This window comes from Pungitius pungitius, chromosome 7 (assembly GCF_949316345.1).
Source record: "Pungitius pungitius chromosome 7, fPunPun2.1, whole genome shotgun sequence".
Lineage (NCBI taxonomy): Eukaryota > Metazoa > Chordata > Actinopteri > Perciformes > Gasterosteidae > Pungitius > Pungitius pungitius.
Genome location: NC_084906.1, coordinates 5,303,972 through 5,324,912, shown reverse-complemented (window position 1 = coordinate 5,324,912; position 20,941 = coordinate 5,303,972). Strand labels below are relative to the sequence as shown.

Sequence of the window (20,941 nt, the reverse complement as noted above, 5' to 3'; positions counted from 1 at the left end):
AGAAAGGAATGGAAAATGAGTTCATGTCTTCCCATACATATAGATTGCTCTGTGACATGCATTGGAACCGGTGTGATCCGCAGAAGCAGACGGAGGTGGATGGCGGCGGGCTCAGAGTGCGCTCCAGCCCGAATCTGGGTCACGCGACGCAGCGTCACCTCTGCCCCTCCCACGTGTCTGTGAAGCGTGTTTGTTGGGTTGCTGAAGTGCATCAGATCATCAGTCCGTCTTTGCCCTGGGGGGTGGGGGTTTGAAATCCCACCTCTGTCACTCAGGAACAATTCCCATCATGCCGCTGGAGCGAGTCGGGGGTTTCAGTGCGTTACCGAGCCTGCATGCCTCCTCATTTGAATTTGGCATATTACACCCGTAGTTCACAGTGGCAACGTTTCTGTCCAGTAAGGTCTCAGAGGATACGCTGGAGTAACATTTTACCTACCAGCTGCTTTAGAAGTGATCATAAGGCGCTCATTATGTTGGAAAACTCTGGCAGCAAATTAGGGCCGGATTATTAACCGAGGAAATTAAGCAGCGGCCCCGCAGGGCACAGACCTCCAGGGGCCTCCTATTAGGGCCTTATAGTGCGTAGCGCTTTCTAATGGCTCCATAAGGCCCAGAAGGTCAGAATGTACTTTTATAGGATCTTCATCATTTGTGCGCTTCATACTCTGCGCCCTGCATTTTCATGAATTAATTTATTAAATAAAATGGCCATAATACACATCATGCAGCAGGGAGTATTCCAGGTCCAATGAAAGGACACTTGCAGGATCTTAGCGGTAACAGTCGACCATTACAATAACTTCTTATTTGACTCATCCTTCATATGAGCGTCTCGGCTAATGAATAAGTGATAAGTGATTTTATCAGTTTGGCCGTGGAGCATCAGAAGCCCCATGATAGATCCTCAACCTGGCCACTCGATGCCAAACCGTCCCCAGATTGTACCCGTTTGTTTTGAAAATACCGTATCACAAATTGCACCAACGTCCTTGGTACAGCAGCAAAAGTAGAATTGATCGGTTCCTCGCTTCGTAATTGGACGGTGACTTTTACAAGTGTAGCGAGCTCGGAGTCAGAGAGTGGAGCTTTCCAGGGCTACAGAAAACTCATCCGAGATGTTGGATCGATGGAGGTACCCTGCGGATGCCAGACACACACTGCTGCTTCAGGTAGCTCTTTGTTTTAATGATCGTTGGAAGGCAAACACACACACATCCGTCTCGCCACCCTGCCACTCCCTCTGTATTATCTGCCGATAAAAGCCTAGCAGTGAGGCGTTGCAGATTTCATTTGAATGTGTAAATTCCAATTAGGATTATCTTGTTGTCTCTGCCGGCGCTGATAGCGGCTTGAGCGCGTCGCTGGAGGAAGTGTCGGGCTACTGGAGCTCATGACAGACGAGCTGATGAGGCCAGATTAGCTCCTTTCAGCTGTGTGTGTGTGTGTGTGTGTGTGTGTGAGATGGTCGTCATTTAGCTGGAAGTAATTAGCAGGTTGTCTGTGTGGAGGGGACGAGCCCCAACACGCTGCCTGGATAATTGTATCATTGAGTGGGTCCGTCCGGTGGACCCCACAGCTGCACATGCCGAGGTCCCGCGGTGTCACAGGAAGTGTGCGTGGAGCGATCTGATGAGTGAAGAGTGCAGCTGTGAAGAGAAACAATAGATCGAGGGAGGCACATAGGAGGTGAAAGACACTTTTTGATGACCACTGGGAAATTTCTGTAAATAGTTTGAATTATTCATGATTCATAATCTCAGTGTGTAACCATTAATCAGTTGTATTGTTAATTGATAATGGTAAAACCTAAAAAGCGCATGTTAATATGATGACAATCAGGGAATAATTAAGCTCACATCCAAGATTGGTATTTAAGGATTTCTGCACTATATATACAAATAAGGAATTAAATAGACTTTTCCTTCATGTCATTATTTTATCTCTTGCATTGAAGTGTGTGTGTGTGTGTGTGTGTGTGTGTGTGTGTGAGAGGGGGGGGAGGACGGGTCCCAGCTGCACTTATCTCTGCTCAGAATCCCACTTTCACTTCAGTCACTCATGTTAATGATTGAAAAAGACACAATGTAGCAATTGTGTAATGACTGCATTCTTCCTACACACAGACACACTTTCTAAGTGAACACACACAATAATTGGCTGTTAGTGGCATTAGTGTACAAAGAGTTATGTCCGCTCATTTGGAAGATTAAAAGCCAACCCAAATGGATGGCATCCCCCCCGATGACGTAAACACGCACACACAATTATACACACACATCCACACTTTTCTTGGCCAGTAATGGAGATTAGTTGGGTTAATGTGTCAGTGTGTGGCCCAGGTGAATCATAATGGTCTCCCATGGTAAAGTGTGTTATTGCAGCCCACAAAAACACTCACCCCTGTGCCCCTTCACCGCAAAGAACACACACACGCACACACTGAAAGACAGGCCCGCCGCTCTTGGAGCCTTACTGGTCCCAGCGGGCCTCTCTCTGTGGTGAAGAGTGTCTCCCGGCGACCGTGAAGCAGCAGCAGAGCCTTCATTAGGACGCTGGTCCTGTCCTCGGGGCGCTGGCAAGACCATTAGCTCGTTCACTTACGGCAGCTTCACGTGGCTCTTACAGGCCGCCTCCCCCCTGTGGCCCCACCGGCACGGACCTCCAACGCTCTGACGCTGTTGGGTTTGACATCCTCACCAGCCGACAAGTTAACAGACCGGTCGGCACGTCTGTAGCCACTCAAACACGATCCATCGCGTGGCAGCATCACGCCACGGCCAAACTGGTCCGAAGCGTTTGCTGTCTGCGCCGACAATTTGAACAAATTTTATTTGGAAATATGTACTGCGAGTGCAATATTTGTTTAAATGCTAATTCAAATTGAATATAGTCGTATTCATCTTCGCATGCATCTTATTCACTTTCTCTCGCACAACCCTGTAACACAATACCATAGACATCCACGTATTTTTTTTTTTTAAAGGAAAATCAATACGGTGGATCCATTTTTTTATTCATAGAAGTATCATTTTGTCTTTAAAATATGGCAAAAAGACATTGTTAAATGTGAAAGCAATTTCCCATGCCCAGTTTTGCAATGAACTAGAGATTTGATCGTTCCATTTGAGAAGCTGCAACGACATGGTATTTGGTGTAAATGAATGACCTCGCGTATCGACTTGAAGCAGCACTGTGGTGGTGACGTGGGGACAAACTGCCCAGCTCAAGTGTCCGGCCAGCTAACTGCTAATACCCTCTCCAGGGCTTATCATGCTGCCACCAGACACCCGCAGTAGCCTGCCAGTCGTGTTTCGCCGTCAACTGCTGGCTCGCAACTGGCCACAGACATCTCTGCTGTGGATTAGTGTTATTATTACGACACGGCAGCTTATATGAAAATGTGTGCGGCGCACACTGCTAATGTGACAGATTCCCTCATCTTGGTTTCCCAGGCTCTCCGCTCCCTCGAAGGTCAGCTCCGTCGAGAAGGCGCTTTGCAATTGCTAATGTCGCCCGCACCAGCAAATCAAATTAATTTGCTGCTCCTGCTTCCTTGAAATGATTTCCTTCGATAGGGTTTCTGTTATAATAGCGCTGTGAAAAAGAATAGGATGCCAGAATCACTTTCCAATTCTAAAGACCAGTATCAGTGTATTCTTTTTCCTTTCCAACCCACATTTGTCATCCGTGGATTCTTTGTTGTCACTGTTTCCTCATCAATATTCACAGTGTTGATAATGAATTAGAGCTGCCGGCTGCTGCTGCGGCTTTAATTGTCTCCGGTGGTGCTCGGCTCCCCTGCATCCTCCTGTTAATTGCATGGTTTTAGCTCCACTAAAACATGTTATTATGCCTGCCCCTCCCCCCCCACACACACACACACCTCCTTAATACACACACATACACGCACACTGTCACAGAAACAGGTGTACTGAGCTTAGAGCTTGAATACACACGGACACTTAGACACACGCACGCTGTTATTCACACATTCAGAGAAGATCTATTCTCATGGTGCTGTCTCAAAGGCCCGTTTCTTGGATAAATGCTTCTGAATGTATTTCTGTCTGTTGGTAAAGTGTGTGTACTCATCACCCCCCAAAAACAGTGTTTAAAAAGAGGAAAATGTAAGTTAAAATATGACTACTGCTGCTTCAGTGCCCTTCCTAGTCCTTTTCAAACCATAGTATATTCAATTCTTACGGTCCGGTCTTTGCCTTTCATCCATTTGTGGAGCCTTCGTTTCATCAAAGCCACTCAGGCAAGCTGAACTAACATCACTGTTTTGTTTCCTACCTCCAACTCAAAGAAGTGAGCATCAAAAGCTGCAAGTGACTAAATACTCCTCACACACTGCCAAGAAGCAGAGTAGACTATAATTGTATTATTCAAGTGAGTTGAGACCCAATTCTGTGCATCGATTTTCTTTGTTCCATGAACACGGACTCGCTGCAACGGGTTCACTGAGAGGAATGTTCTACTCGTGCCACCTGAGCGCGGTGAGAGCTCGTCCCCCCTCCAGGCCAGCCGGCGGGTCAGCATGTGGTGACTGGTGAAAGACCGGTCCAATATGAAGCCAAACTGCTTCATTTGACCGTTCGGTGTCCCACTTGAGCGAGACAGTCCGTGAATGAGAGCGTCGCGCCCCTCCGCTGGGCGGCAGCGGCATGCCGTCCATGTCTTTTCCTCTTTGCATGGCCAAAGAATCCAAAATGTGTCCTTTTGTGACTGTAATTTTACCTTCTGTCGCCTCCTCCTTCTTCAGAACCAATGCAATGGGCGCCTCTTCCCCCGGCCTGGTGGCTCCATTAGCCCGATTGGCCCAACATAACCTTGTGTTTGTCACGCCGCCATCCACTAATGCCATCCACTAATGCCATCCACTAATGCCATCCACTGATGCCATCCACTAATTCAATACCGCGTGGACTTGGGGCCGCGCGTCGTTGATGTCGACTACGGTCAAATGTTGTTTGCATTTCATGGTACTTTTACATATCCTCCCCCACCCCCCCCCCCCACACCGGCTCCCCCGCTCCTCTCTCCCTCTCTCCTCTCTCTGTAATCACATTACCCCCCCAGCACTCCTGCCCCCCACCCCATAAAGCACATTATCGATGGCTGTATTCCATTGGGTAGATTGCCTCAGGCTTTGTGTTCCGTTCCTCGCCGTCGCTGGGGATAATTTCATCACAGCTCTCTTTGTGCCTGTTTAGTTTGTTTAATACAAGCCTCTTTGTGTGTGTCTGTGTGTGTTTGTGCAGCATGTGTGTTTTTATATCAGGCATTAGCTTATTTTCCCGCTTGGGTTATTTTTGCGGGGCGGCTTTAAGATGATCATCCTGCCTCAGATACTCAGTAGCTGTAACACACACACACACACACACACACACACACACACACACACGGGAGTCTGATGACGTAATTTTTTATTTTTGTGCTTGTAACTTTCAGTTTTATATTTTTATTTTTCATTTATCTCATTATTTTTTATATATTAATAATTTATTCTCACCCAGTGCTCATCCCGTTTAGTTTAGGGTGCCCATCCATAAAGATCATAGTTTTTTTTTTTTTATCTAAAAAATCTGGTTTAATGTGTTATTACACTTGTAATAGCTGGCAAACTGACCTCCGTGCGCAGCAGCAGAGGAGAACTTGAACCAGTTCCGTTCGGTCAATACATTGAAGTCAATTATGTGTTTGCCCACTAAAAGGTTTCGGCTCACACGTTTAGCCTCGCGGTCGGTTTGAGAGTCATCGAACGTGGCGTTTTTAAGAGTGGAAACAGGTGAACCGCTTCGCTAGAACGAGGCATTAAGACCTGGGGTGTAAATGAAGCCTAGAGATGGAACAGCGGGGGGGGGGGGGTTGTAAAAGATTGCCTCCTCCCCTGTGGAGCTCAAGGCATTTCCTGTCCCTCTGGGTCTGGACAACATCTGTTCATGGGACTAATAGAATCACTGCGTTCAACCTGACTGTCACACACACACACACACACACACACGCTAATTGGTGGCGTACTGTTCCAGGAAGGCCACTCCAAGACTAGCAAACCTTTTTGAATGCAGTTACCATAGACAGGCCTCTGCCATCCACCCACTCACCCACTCAGTGTGCTCCAACTGAACTCCATCACGTCCATTAGCACATCTGCACAGAGAGACGGAGGCAGACGGATTACACAGCCGTCCCCCGCAGGAACGCACAGTGCGTGTGTGACAGACACAGGCTGTGATGGAGAGGTAAAGCAGAAACACAACAACAGGTCTGGAAGCCGAGCCAAAAGGTGCATCTCGTCTCTGCTGAGCGCTCCGCACGTGGTCAGTGTGCACAGGACGGTCCACTAATTAATCAGAGAGCACAATATGCTTTGAACAATGATTAGACTCGAGAATGATTAGGAACCGGCGCCGCCCGACGCTTCAGCCATTTGTTCTTCATGTGACGCCGAGAAGCTGCGGATGAAGCAGTAAAATCCCTTTTGAACGGAGCATTTCTACAGACATGAATTTGATCACTTTCAGTGCAGTTTAAACTTAGCCGATAAGGCAAGAGTCAATCAGCAACTATTTTGATATCAATACATTTTTTTACTTTGGCCCTACAACACACACAGACTCGCAAAGTGAAAACGGAGTCGGTTTTGGGTGATAAGTAGAATGTGTGAAGGAAGTATTGCTGCACTCGTCATACTGATTGGCGCTGATCTTTACTGCATTTTTACAAAGTAAAACCAGCTGTTGACCTACTTTGTGAACCTTCAACACTGTTTCCTTCATCCATCCGCCTCAGCCACACACACACAAAAGCACCTACACACACTTATTGGTGCCGTTAGCCAGGTGGTGCTCTCCAGGACGTCTTCGGTCTGTTATCTCCAGCTGTTGCCAGGTGCTGTCAGGTTGAAGGTTGTGTACATCTGTTTTATGTGTCTTTTCAGATCAAAACCCGAACACTTTAAAACATCTGGATAATTGCATTGACAGTATGAATAAAATCGTGTTCAGCGGCCTGCCTTTCTTAAGCATTGTGTGATGAATGCCCTTGTGTGGTCGCTTGTAGAAGCTGCAGCTGTGGTGTTTAAATGAAACCTGCCTCTCCACACATGCACCGCAACATCGCCTTCATCTGTGGTGTGTTTCAGAGAGAAGACTACGAAGACGTTGAGGTTTCTTGGCCTCTTTAGGATGTTTGTGATGTCTCTTGTTAAAGCTTCCAAAGTTATGTCACAGTGACACCTGGTGGCCAAACATCTGTACTGACCCGTTGTAACAAAGCTCTACAGCTTGATGTCCAGATGTTCACCATGTGGATCAATGTCCGTCACCAATATAGTGGGACCAAAAATAATTAAAACCTCTTTCTTTCTCTCTTTCAGAAGGAGCTGAGCCTTCCCAGAAGAGGCAGTTTGTAAGTACCCATCATGCCCTCTGTCTTCGGTCCAGTTGGGGCCCGCCCTGTCTGCGTTGTTTGTTTTTCCACAGGTGTCCGTTTGAAAGTGAAATGCAATGAACCACACACACACGGATGCATTCTGCCTGGTGTGCTACATGGTGTGAGCTTTTGAATACCAGCAGAGGAGAACCTGTTAACATCTGTTCTATTCTAGTATGTGTTTGTCTACACGTACTAGATTGGCCTCAATCTCTTACAAGGCCTTTAAATGTCACTGGAATTGTTTGTGTTCATTTTGTCATAGCTATCAAGTTATACAGAGCTTCCAGTAAAGGTTAGAGGACAAAGTTTTAAAAGGCACTGAGTCCAGGTGTGTGTGGGTATGCCAGAACAGCTGAGCATCTCACTGTGTGTAGATACAAACCTATTTATATCCGTCTGTTTGCGTGGGTGTGCAGGCTTGTGTGTGTGTGTGTGTGTCGCAGGCTCTTGCACCAGGCAGCTATTTTACAGTCTTGCTCGAAAAGTTCTTGGTGTTTGAAAACAAAAATGGGCTTAGAACTATTGAGTTATAATCCTGTCTTCATATTGTCATCATCGTAAGTCACGCTGTAGTTCCGCTGTTCCCCCAAACAGCACAACCACAGCAGCTCTGTGCAGTTTCACGGCACAGCTCTGTGCACTTCAGCTCTCAAGGTTCCCCCGCATCTTGAAGGACCCGGAAGACAGAAATACAGCGAGAGAAAAGGCCCCTGAAAAGAATCTTAACGTTTTCCCGTTTCCATTAGCTGAGGGAGAACAATAGTCTGTCTGCCTGTCCGTCCCCAAAACGTAGAACACCGCCATCTGAAAGGTGTAAATCATAAAACGTTCACTAATCGTTTATGGTCATGTGACATAGCATCACATCTCAGCAACTTGTTACAAAAGGTCAAAAGGGTTACCATGTCTGGTTCAGTCGGGTGGGGCCTCGAGCTGCTGCTGTCATGTGATTGACTTTTTACAGAGACCCGTGAACACACCGTTCCAAACGTCCACTCTACTGAACACAAATGCATCCACACGTCTTTCCAAACCCTTCTGAGACAAAAGTCCTTGAATCCTTGATGTTTTCTTCAGCGAATAATGAGGCCTGATTTTGTAATCGTCTTTATATGGCTGTTCTGATTGAGGTCTGAATCCAGCCTTGATTTCTGCCTCTGTTCTTTTGCTTTTTAAAATCAGCGGTTGAAGCTGAGCGCTGAAACATTGTCCGTCCTCGCCCCCAATAACCAGTACTTTATCATTTTTTAATTGAGGAAAAATCTTGTATAAATTCTTGCAACCCTCGTATGGGATTGTAGTCCCCTGGTGATGTAATCAATATTTAAATAGATGTATACTTTATTTGTGTGTAGCAGAAGCAGATCAGGTTACATAGTAAACATAAAAGCATTCTGTGGGGAATTTAAAATGCTCAATATATATATACAATAAAATGAGAGCAAAACATATTGAATGAAATGAAATGAGGATTTAGCCAGAGGTGAAGTGTTGTACAGTCTTGCAGTTGGAAGGAATGTTATCTGATCCTGCACTATCCACCCGCTGTCCCTGCAGTAGCTTGTGAGGAGGCAGATGTAGAGTTGAGTGTCGTCTGCATAATTACGATAGCGTACTTCACTTGTTAATGGGACCATAGCATGAAATGACCATGTTCATCACTGCAGATGTGCCCCCTTACAGAATCCCGCTACTGCGATACAAGGAGACTTTGTGTTAATGGTGTTAAAAAAAAGCAAATGCCATTATCCTCGTCAGCTTGATCTTCACTGAAAAAGTGCCGAAAATGGTCACGAGATAATAATGGGAACTCTGACTAGCCAAATACTACTGGACTTAATACAGTTATCATGTCCTACTCGTATTTGTGTCCATGCTTAACAGAGTGAGGATTTAAACATTTCCGTACACTAGTTTGCTGGCTTTGATCACGTTGACTATTTGAGGTTTATCACAGAGTCCGTGAGGAATCATAGCTGATCATTCCCCTGTAATTCTAATATCCAGAGTTCATAGATTCGACTTCCATGGCTCTGTCACCAGGTTAGGACGTCAACATGCCGGCACATGACCGGGCCTCTGCACATACCCCGGTGTTACCAGGCCGCCATGTAAAAGCACTCCTAACTTGGATCATCTGTGCCAGGTTTTTCGTACAGCGCTTGCACAATCTAAACCTTACTGCCATAACACGTTTTTTTAAGCTATTAATGATATAAACCATGGAGGTTTACACTATTTCCTGTAGCTGCAGTCCAAAACCTGAATAAACACACTTTAGCTTTCATATTTCTATATGAGAGCTGATTCAGACCAGGCAGTGGTGGTAGACGAATAAAGTCCACTTGTCTTTGTATGTCTAATCAAAGATTTTCATGTTTTTGCCCTTTTTACATTTTGGCCCGAGTAGAACACATTTCATTGTATGTTTAAAGTCTCGTCCCCTGACGAGTGAGTGCTTCAAACTATTGCTGTCACATCGAGGGCTTGCCTAGGACTTTACAAAGACACAGAAGTCCTGATTTAATTCGTCTTCTTAAACTCAGTTGAATAAATATATTAGATCAATCGTGCCTCAGGATAACTTTCAGTAAGAGGGTCATTTCTCAGTAGCAACATATTCACTCACTCACAGGGATCAGTTGTGTGTGTGTGTGTGTGTGTGTGTGTGTGTGTGTGTGTGTGTGTGTGTGTGTGTGTGTGTGTGTGTGTGTGTGTGTGTGTGTGTGTGTGTGTGTGTGTGTGTGTGTGTGTGTGTGTGTGTGTGTGTGTCTTGACTCTAGTCAGAGCTGCTCTTGATCCAGTTCATTGTTTACGAATTAGCAATTTGGCGTGTGAGCTGCATTTAGCCCCCCTCGGGTTGGCGGTGTCCCCGGGGTTCTCAGAAACCAGAGCAGGGACACCGAGAGGACAGCTGCTCTGATCATATCAGGACAGCATAGGAAGAGCCAATTTCCTTGTGTGGTCATCAAGACAGAATACCTGAACTGGAAGAGGATTAAAGACGTAATAAGTTGTTCACCTTTGGTTTAGTTATTCTGCTGCCAGGGGAATCATTTCAGGACAGTTTAAAGTGCACAACTCTTCATTTAAAGCCTTTAATTTGTTTTTAGTTTGAAATGAATGTATTGAAAGTTGAGAAATTCAAGTCCTCAAAGATTTAAAAAGGAACATTAAAATGTAATTTTAAAAGTAATACATGAAATAAGTCCTTAAATGGCAATAAAAATAAGTTGGATAAATAAAATAAATAATTTCATCAGTTCCACTTCATACATGAACGTCAACCATTAAGTTCTCATAAAAATAATGCTTTCTTTAGACAACAAAAACTAAATAATGAGATTAAAGCAGTAAAGACGTCGGTCTGCCCTCCTGCCTCCACATTCCCGCCTCCCACTCTCTCACCCTCCTCTCCCCCACCCTCCCTGCGTCCCTCTCCCTGCTGGGTGTTGAGCAGTCAGTCCTCCCATCCCACAGCCGACGGGCTCATCACAGCGATCACACCAGCTGACACTTCCGGGAAGCCAGAGGGATTAAATGGGCAGACTTTACCTCGGTCGCTCTGGTGGCTCGCTGGCATAAAGTGAGGGGCCGCTGAGGAGGAACGGAGGCTTTGTAAAATCCACAGTTTGCTCATTGTGCCTCGCGTGGACGGCGCGTGTTTTTGAAGCAGTTTGTGAGTCTGCAAGCCCCGGCTTGCTGGTGAGGGATCACTCTACCCTAGATACCTCACATAGCTGTGTGTGTGTGTGTCTCTGTCTGGAGATAAGAGCAGGTGCTGACGTAGCACGCACCCTGCGGTCACTCCTTTTTTATCTAAAAGGTCTCAAGTTCCAGGTCTCGGAGGACTGACTGCGGTCCGCTTTTTGAGTGGAGCAGGAGGATGCACTGTGCGGGATGGGTTTGACGGACGGATGAGCTCATGCAGTTCGCTGGATTATCAGAGATTACAGTTGAGCCTGTTGTCCCGGGACACAAGATGAAGAGGAGGAAGGAGAGAGCGGGAGCCCCACGCCTCCACCTCCAGTAAGAGAGAGACTGCGTGTGTGTGTGTGTGTGTGCGCGTGTGTGTGTGTGTGTGAGAGAGAGGGAATCCAGTTTAGATTAACATCAAGCAAACGGTCGTGTATCTTTTTACCTTTTGCCCTTTGCCCTACATCCAAGACTAAAACTCTCAACCCGTGTTGTAACATTCTCAGGATAACCACAACATGCTGATGTTTTTTCCGGTGTACTTTTTAATCTTAATTGAGCTAGTCAGCCAGCTGACACTCGCTGAACGGCATTAAACACGCTTAACTTAATTAAATCACTTTTTAAAAGGTATTCTCCGATATTGGAAAACAATATAAACTATAAAAAAACCTTTAAAAAAAAAAAAAATTAAAAGCGTTGTCTTTTCAGGATATCTAACTTTTGTTTTTGGCATGGAAATGAAATTGTTGAGGCCTGCTTAATATAAAAACTAAACAAGAATTTTCTGGAAAAAGAGGAGTGGAAACCGTAACGAAATACAAGTCTGGCAGTGTGGCCCAGTCCCTTTGAACAGTTCGGCTTACAGTCAGAATACACAACATGCATAGTGTACATACGTACCGATATCAGAGTGAGACACTAGCAAGTCCTTCATCAGCTCAACACACTTCAGTGTCAAACACAAGTGTTAAGCTATTTGAGCTAAATGTAATGGAAACCATTCGACCACAATAGAAACTACTCAAATAAGTGTATCATCATAAAGTTAGTGAAATGGACTCATTCATTTCTCTATGTTGAACAGTCTCCGCTCCATTCAGAGTGCATTCACGTCATTTCCCCGTTGTTCATTTCACTACAGAACTCCTCTAGTTGTGGGTGTTAAATGTGTACTTAAGAGATGCACTTTGAAATACATTATTTGTGTATTTCCGCAATGCTTTAATCAACTTCCCTTTCTCTGAATTTGAAATCCTGTCCAATGGGTCTCCATGTGACCTCAGCCCTGAAAAGCCGGGACCTTTTTAAACCTGGTCGATCTGCTCTCCAACAATATCTGACAGCAGCCCTGTTTTTCCACTGGCGTGCCAGATGGCTCCACTTACTACTGGGATCTGGCATTTCATTATCAAATAGTCTTTCATTTTGCTGCACGTGATGGCCGTGCTCGCACTGTGGACAGAGAACCACAGATGGCTCTGCATTATGTAGGGCGCGCTGCACATACTAAAATGTGTGTGTGTAGCCCTTGACTTCCCAGCAGGTGGTCCCACCCGTTCCGTCCCGAAGGGCAACGGAGACCACCGCCGCCATAAGGCCCTCGTGCCCCGGCAGATTGGTGCCAACTGCCATCTGATCCGTAGAGCAGAGTTAGGGTCGCTCACACTTCAAGGTAGACCTAAAAGCTTTCGCTCAAACTGGTCTGTGCATCTTCGGGCAACACTAAATCAAGTCTTTGTGTAAGTGTGACTTTGTACCCGCAAACGCCTCGTGGACTGTGCTCTCCGTGGCGTCCAGAACTTTCTGGGCAGCCGTTTCCGACTGTGATAAGTCAATGCTCGAGGCTCGCTGCCCGCTGCGAGGGGACATCAGCAGGCGGGCAGCGACTGTACGGATCAGTGGCTGGAGCTTGGCATGCTCATGCAGTGTGACCTGAATGCAGCCAGACACTGTCGAAGGGAGGCTTTTCCCCCTAAAAACGATCGCTAAATTGCTTCTACAGGCGGGCCTGAGGCGTCCTAAGAGCAGAACTTCTTTGTTGAATCGTGGCAGCAGGAAATGTGAGGAATGACCTACTCATCTGTTCTGAATCCCATTCTGAACCGACTGACTTTACAAGTGCGTGTTCTTCTTTTCTAAAAGATAAAAACAGTTGTGGGATCGTCACCTTATTTGGTCCGGTGTGTGTAATGTAAGCAAACATAACCGTATACAGCGTTTTGTGCCACTTTGGTCCATGTGTTTAGTTTTTCTATTAATTTACACACGCAGGGGCTGCTGCTCAGCAAGCTCTGGCTCACTTTAAGGCATTTCTTTTGTCTCTTTTGCAGATAGTCATTATTTTAGATCCAGCCATCATTTTATTCAAACCCCAAAAAGTGACGTGTAAAGTAAAGGCTTGTTATCCCAAAAAAGAGCGCACCGTACTTAAGATGGCAAAGTGCAGCAAAGCAACAGAAAAGAGAGGAAACCGATGTTTGAGAACAGATTGATGTCCCTTCACAAAAAACACACACGCGGGGCGAGCAGTCCTCCTCACACATCCCTCCTCAACCCGGCTCACTTCCTCCTCTCTTCATCCTTTCTTCCACTCCTCCCCTCCCTCCTCTGTTGGCAGAATCTGGTCGCCGACTCAGCTGCGTTGCCACGGCAACAGCAGCCTCCTCCAGCACCTGCTGTCCCCCACTTCCTTTCATCCCTCAGTCGCTCAGCCCCCCGTCGTCACCCTCTGCCCCTTGTCCTCCTCCTCCTCCTCCTCTCCCTCCCTCTGTTGGTCTGACGGCCCTCTGTCGGCCCCTGTCCACCAGCGAGGAAACCCCTTCCTCTGGAGGTAAGAGACGTGTCCCCTCATAACACACCTGTTTGCTCCAGAGCGTGTGCGTGTTGTCTTCCGTTTGCCCACATCGCCGATGCCCCCCCCCCCCCCACTACCACCACCACCGCCTGTTTTTTTTCAGCACCAATGAGCTGATAATTGGTTACTTGTTTTGGAGTCTTCCAAAGAACATTCCGCTTGTCTTGCAACTTGTTTTTCCCACTCAGAAGCTACACAGCCCACCTTTTTGGTTCCGTTATTAAAAAAATAATTATGGCCGGTGTGAAAGCTGTCGATCAAACCACTGTGCAGAATCACGTCTCGTCTTGGCATATCTTGAATGTTTCCCATTTTGAGATTAGTTAGGAGGTCATACTAGATATCTTAAATAAACGTTGCAGTTGTTTTCCGCTTGGCAATCAGAACCGTATAACGGCTTGCACGATGAGGTGTTATGAGATCATTTAAAAAAGGATATAATAAAAACAGTGTGTTGCCCTTCTGTCCAAATGCAGGAAAAAGTTCCCCCGTGCACAGGGACCTTTTCCATAAACATAAGGAGCTGCTTGCGTTGGTAGGAAGGTGTAAATCACTGGTTGAATCAGACGATTCAGTATAGTGACGAGCATTCTGTCACTGAGGAGGCCGATCAGACCTCCAAAGCAGAAAAACAGGTGTGAGACGAGGAAAAAAGAGCATCGGGGAGGGAGGGGGGGGACGGTCTGCTGGGTGGAGAGAGGGAGGGAGGGAGGGAGGATCAGAGAAAAGAGGAGTGATGAAGGGGAGCGCATCGACACACCGGCAGCTCTCGACACTCTCCCTGTCTCTCCGGTGTGGCGGGTGGCGCTCTGCCTCTGTGTCCCGGTGTCAGAGCGATGGTTGCGCGTCTGCCTGAGCATGTCTGACTCTTTCTGGACGGTTCTCTCCAATTTCTCCCTGCCTGAGAGAAGCATGCTGCGGCGCTCCAAGAGGTACACGCTTCATTCATCCCTCCCTCCGTTTCATTTATTAGTTCTCGTGTTTTTCTTCTCTGGTAGCCTGCGTCTCATTTTTGTGTGGTCTCCCACCCGACTCATTCTGTCGTCTCGATTTAGTTTTCTTTCTTCATTTTTTTTTCTTATTCATTTCCTGCCTCCATCCGCTCTTCCTCCTCCTCCTCCTCTTCCTCTGTGTAGGTCTTCGATGCTCAGCAGGTGTTGCTCCAATGTGAAGGTCGGCTAACTAAATGCATCCAAGATGCTAAACAGTGCACTGTGTGTGTGTGTGTGTGTGTGTTTGTGTTTGAATGGGAATGACTAGTACTGACTGCTGGAATGTATCCCAGATCTGCAATGTGTGTTCGTGTGATCTCGTTTATTACATTTTCTTCATCTGCGTTTAGTTTGGAACATGAGTCGACATTTCCGCATGAGACCACATGTCGTCATTTCTTGTTTCTCTTTTTTTTTTTTGCTGTCGTTTCCTCAGTTGACCCCTCTTCTTCCTCTCCTCTTCCTGTCCTCTGTCAATTAGAGCCAGAAGTGGCCTCTCCAGCAGCAAAGAGAACCAGATACAGCTGTATACTTATCACTTTGAAGCAGCAATTTTCTTCCTCCTCCCTTTAATAACAGGGGTATACACACACACACACACACACACACACAGACGCTGACAGATTTCTCCTTCTCTGCTCTTTGTCACCGCCTCCTGTTGTGCTCATTTGTCTCGGCAGTGTTTTTAGAAGAGAACGGGGTTGTGAAGGCACTCCTACATAGCAACAGTTTTTGGTTTGGAGTAGTCGTGTGCCGACAATGCTCGCAATGAGCTGTAATGATGACAAAATGGATCCATGCCTCGCACAGAAAGAGGGTGACCTGAGGGTTTTGGGGAGGTTGACATCCTCTTTTAACATCAGTTATCATATTCAGTTCAAAACGACAGTTATTATTGATCCGTCCCCCATTTTTCTTAGGTTTTTGTGACCTTGTCTGGACAGATGACAGACGTGCAGGTCCTTTCACACATCTGTCTCTAGCCTCTCCAGCCAGGCTCAACGTCACTGCGCTGAGGAATTTAAATATTTGCATCTTTTATGCCATTGACTTTTAGATGGCATACTGTTAAAGACAAGGTAATTATGTCTGCACCCCAAACATGTTTTTTTCTTTGTAATTTGATGCTTTAGTCTAAATGTTGATCATCTGCAGGTTACACACGCACACCGATGCACATCTACACAGATTAATGGGATAATCCGTGATTGCAGGCGTGATTGCAGGAGTTCTCAAATCCTTAAACAAGTGGCTGGTTTGACTTCCGGTTGCAAATAGAACACTGAGAGACATGGAATTATATGCAAAGTCCTTGTGAGAATAAAAGGATTAGCAATAAAAGTTTGTCTGCAGATGAAGAAGCAGTTTTCAAAAACGTCCAAAGTCTGATATTTGTCTTTCAGGAGACTTTGAATGTTGGCATGACCCCTTTAGCCTATATGCTGCTTTTAAAGTAAAAACACTCACATGATGGGAAGTTTGCTTCTTCAATACTTTCATGGGGTTTTGGTAACATTCTCATTATACCGCACTTTTTAATATGAACATTTTCTTTCTTCTGAAAATGCTTATCTTTAACGTAAACCATTGAATGTCACCTGATCACACAATAGCGCAATCATTGAGCATGAAAAATTAAAATGAGATGATCTCAGTTCTAGATTGTTTTTATACAAGGTTGCTACAGATCATTTGTACCAAGAAAGACTTTGAAGGGTCTTCATTGCGAAAATAATAGCGAAATATAACAAACACACCGTGCAGGCTGCACATTGATTTCCTGTGGTGGCCATAACAGTCACAACAGCATTATTGAGTGGACTGTGGGAAATTAGTTTAGCTGTAGATCTTATCCTTGTGTGTGTGTGTCAGGTGGTTTACTTTAACGCCCACACAGCTGTTTCCTCATTGCTTGTTTCCACTATCTCTCCTGTCGCATCACTGTGTGTCTCAGGAGTTTCACAATAAGTTATTACGTCCTGAGCCTATATGCAGTCGCTCATATCAACGGTAGCACAGCAGCAAGCGCACGTGTGCAAACATTCCTGTTCGTGAGCGCAGGAGAAAGCGGTGACAGCAAGCATCAGTGGCGCTTTAGCCTTGTCACCCACCTGCCTGCTGCCCCGCTCACTTCCTGTACGCTGTGTAGCATCAAGTCACGGTGGGGTGGGCGAGCTAGGTTGCTCCCATTTAATGCTACGCAGGTGACAGAAAATGAACTTTCCTGCCGATAGCAAGGCGATTTTTCTGTTGCTCGCTGTTGCAAAACCGCGCGGTCAAGATGGTTAAGATGCACATGAAAATGGCCGTCGTGCTCGATTTGACTGGGGATTTACGTTATATTCTCCTATTCTATTTGTATGGAAACCTCTAAAACTGGCTGATAACACGTTGTATCTTGTGTGTGTGTGTGTGTGTGTGTAATACACCCATAGAGCCATTCCACAGGCTCGATGGTACCGACGCTGGCAACTTCATCGTGGAGGCAAGACCTTGGTAGTTGCTTAGAGCTGCTTTTATCGTCTGTTCAACAAGAAATAGCCCAGTTCGCAGCTAGTTCTAGAGCCTCAAATCAACATTTTTACATTTCTGTTCATGCGCGAATCAAACAGGCGAGGTACTACATGTGTACATACATAGATACAGAGATGTTAGCGGCTGTATTTTGAAGCCATTCCAGGCGCGAGTTTGATATCGACCTGCTCATCTCGTCCTGGAGAGAAAGCGAATGAGTGCGTTGTTGATGTTGGACCTTTCCTTCGTATGGCTGACTGCTCAGAGATGGCACTTACTGCCCCTGGGGCTACTACAGTAGGGGGAAGCATAAGGACTTATAGAATGCTCACGCCTACTTGGGAAGAATACTGTGACCAAATTTTAAGAGATGCCTCGGCCATGAAAGCTGCCTCACCCAGAGAAAGTAATGAATCTGAACAGCTGCACTCACTCGCTGTACTTTTACCTGACAGGCTGCAGCTTTGACGGTGATGAGAAGCACTCAAAAGCCCACTTCATACTTACACACATGCAGACATGCTGCTTTCAGGCAGTTCTGCATAATGGAAACATGTTTCCCAGCAGGGAGCCAAAACTGCCGGCAGGAGAAAAAAAGAATCTGAGGAGCACAGAGTAAATATGTGTCTCAGCAGCCACAATCGTGTATACATGCCAAACAAATACACAGCCTTAATACAATGTTAATATGTGCAAGTCGACCTATAGCCGGTGGGTGGGCTGGTGTTTCTTGCCACTAGCTTTGTCCGCCGGGCCGGTGCACGCGGTACCAAATGAACCCACTAACCGATGCTTCAGTCCCAGTGGGACTCACAGTGTGGCGTCTTTTTGTTTCTCCCTGATCCACGGCTGCGTTTTCATGTCTTTCTTAGGCGTAACCTAATTTGTTATCGGCCTCGCCTGCACGCTACGTGCTGTTGCTCTGTATGCAGGGTAGCTGGTGTGTATCAGTCCAACCGGACTTTAACTGAGTCACCATCAGGTAAAAATCCTAAATATCTAACAAGATCACAACTGATTTGTTGCAGGTCAGATAGTTTCCTAATAACTTTTAGTTGTATATTCAAAGGGGCCAACGTGGTACCAGTAAGAATGATGAATAAATAATTAATTTATATTAATTTATATTGTAGAGTCTTGAAGGCAGGTCAGCTCTAGACATGCAAACATTTATAGAAATGTGCGCAGGGAGCATAAAGTTCAACATGTATAATTAATAATATATGTATTTTTAATGATAATTCTTTTCCATTCATCTGGATCTCTTCTTTTAAGGAAATGTCTTCATCAACATATAAGTGCACAGTGCCATCACACTTTCCAGAAAATTAAAAAACTACATAAATACAACTTTTGTGTGGAATTCCCTGAATAAGCTTCACTGAATATAAAGCATGGCAGCTCATCCTTCATACTTGTTTGTGTACACCACATGCGACACTAAAATTGCCGATGCTACACATCTCCAACAGATGGCCAACACACAAACATAGCAGGCCCTATATACATCACAGCGCAGTAATGATGCGCAGCAATGTTGTGACTCCCATAGACAACCGGCACACATGTCGGGGTACAATTGCCCACCCCTAACGCTCGCCTTTATCCTAAACCCTTTTCTAATGCCAGGAATACCTTTAAACATAAGGAGAACTGGCCCCAAATACAAAGCATGTGAGACACAAACCACAAAGAGGAAGGGCTCCAAAAACGGAGCCGTTGCGCTGATCATTTGACTGAAGCGAAGGTTTCATCCCTAATCGCTTCACGTGTCTTGTGATCATCCCGGCAGGTTCTGCCTGTAAGAAACACGACACCACACAACTACATCATTACAGCAGATGTGAAGTGCCAATTAACACCCAACGCACACACTCTTAGTGTGACAACACCTGCTGCCAATGCAAGCGCCTCAAAGGAGTGTTCATCCATTCCGCTACTTTGGAAAAACACGCAGTACAACCTGAAGAAAAGAGGTGAAACCCATTGCACAGGTTTAGAAATTGGATTTGAAATCTTAAATGTTGAACTTGAACAATGGTTTACAAAGTAAACCAAAATACTTCAGTGATTATGTCATATGTCATATAACATTATGTCATAAACAGCAGAAGACTCTACCTTGGGGAACACCTTTTAGATCCAGTGACACGGTCACTTTTTGGTTTGAAGATGTTTGCATTGACAAAAACAAAAGCAGCTTTTTAACTTTCATCCTCTGTCACTTTAGCACTGTGTTGCTAAACTACTATTTTCTTTGTGTGTGTGTAAAAATACTAAGTGGGAAATATCCTGTGAGCTCAACCTGAGGCTGTTGAGTGCAAAGAATCTCCTCTTTTCTACGCTCTAGTCTTCTTCTTTCTCCAAGCATTTTTTGCACAGCAGCTTGTGCACGCACACACACGCGCACATTTACACCTACACAACAATGACCTAGTGATCTCAGCTTATAGGGGAGTCAAACAATTGCACTGCTTGATCAACCTCTTAATGACTGTGCATCCGCGGAGGCCAGTTCAACCTCGTCTATTAAACCACTGCAGTGGAACAAAAGTGAATATTTGATAAAAGTTACATTGCTGACCCAAACGAAACACAATGGTTCATACCTTATAATATTTCATTAAACTCTACCTCTGGAACATACTACATGAAACAACTAAATGCAAATGTGTGTGCCAAAAAAGTTTGGTAAATTTTTCGCAAAAAGCACACATTGAAAGGATATGTTCATGCTTGAATTAAAATGTCTGTTTAAAGTGATGGTACCTCATCTCCTCATGTAGCATATTTGTATTGGTATGACATCTAAAGGCTTTGTAGCATTCAGAGATGCCAGATGCAGAAATCTTTGTGTGGTTCATTGCAAGCCAAGCTACTGGAAACTTGTCCTGGTGTCATGCCTATGACATCGTTGACTTTATTGATTCAAGATGTGTGCATGGATGAATTCCCTGAACTGAGTGTCTTTTTTTTCTTCTTTTTTGTCCACAGCTGTCGGACGAGCAACAGGAAGAGCCTGATTGTGACGTCTAGCACCTCTCCCACACTGCCTCGACCACACTCACCACTTCACGGACACACAGGTAGCGCAAACAGAAAGTAACATGTTGGCCGGCTTAAACTGATTTTTCTAACACAGGCTACACGGTTGATGTATCCTCTTGGGACCACAGATACCTAAAAGGCTTTTAGAAAGCCATTATCAGTACAAGGTTTAGTATTGTGACTGTGACTGTTCCCGCTGTATTTGTTCTTCATAGCGTGTCGTACAGCAGGTGAGTCGTATTGTTTACCATCACACACACCAACAAAGAACATTGAACGGCTCATCGCAGCACGGCAAGGACATGGACATGGACTGATGCACAGCTCCGCCTGCCTGTTTAAAAAAAAAAATCACTTATTGTTGGGTGTATTCTGCAATCGGCGATGCCAC

The 20,941-nt window shown here is 45.5% G+C and overlaps 1 protein-coding gene across 13 annotated transcripts in view; it reads left to right on the top strand.

Moving 5' to 3' along the window:
- mast2 (microtubule associated serine/threonine kinase 2) overlaps positions 1-20,941 on the top strand; it is a 111,570-nt gene that overhangs the window by 56,692 nt on the left and 33,937 nt on the right. For 6 of the 13 annotated variants that reach the window (XM_062563663.1, XM_062563665.1, XM_062563667.1 and 3 more), the window contains 3 exons: positions 7,385-7,416; positions 13,760-13,972; positions 20,497-20,588. In XM_062563663.1, coding sequence (XP_062419647.1) covers positions 7,385-7,416; positions 13,760-13,972; positions 20,497-20,588 — 337 coding nt within the window. Of the gene's footprint in view, positions 1-7,384; positions 7,417-10,952; positions 11,473-13,759; positions 13,973-14,782; positions 14,929-20,496; positions 20,589-20,941 lie in introns of those variants that run through there. The other 7 variants (XM_037470010.2, XM_037470005.2, XM_037470014.2 and 4 more) reach the window with 4 other exon arrangements.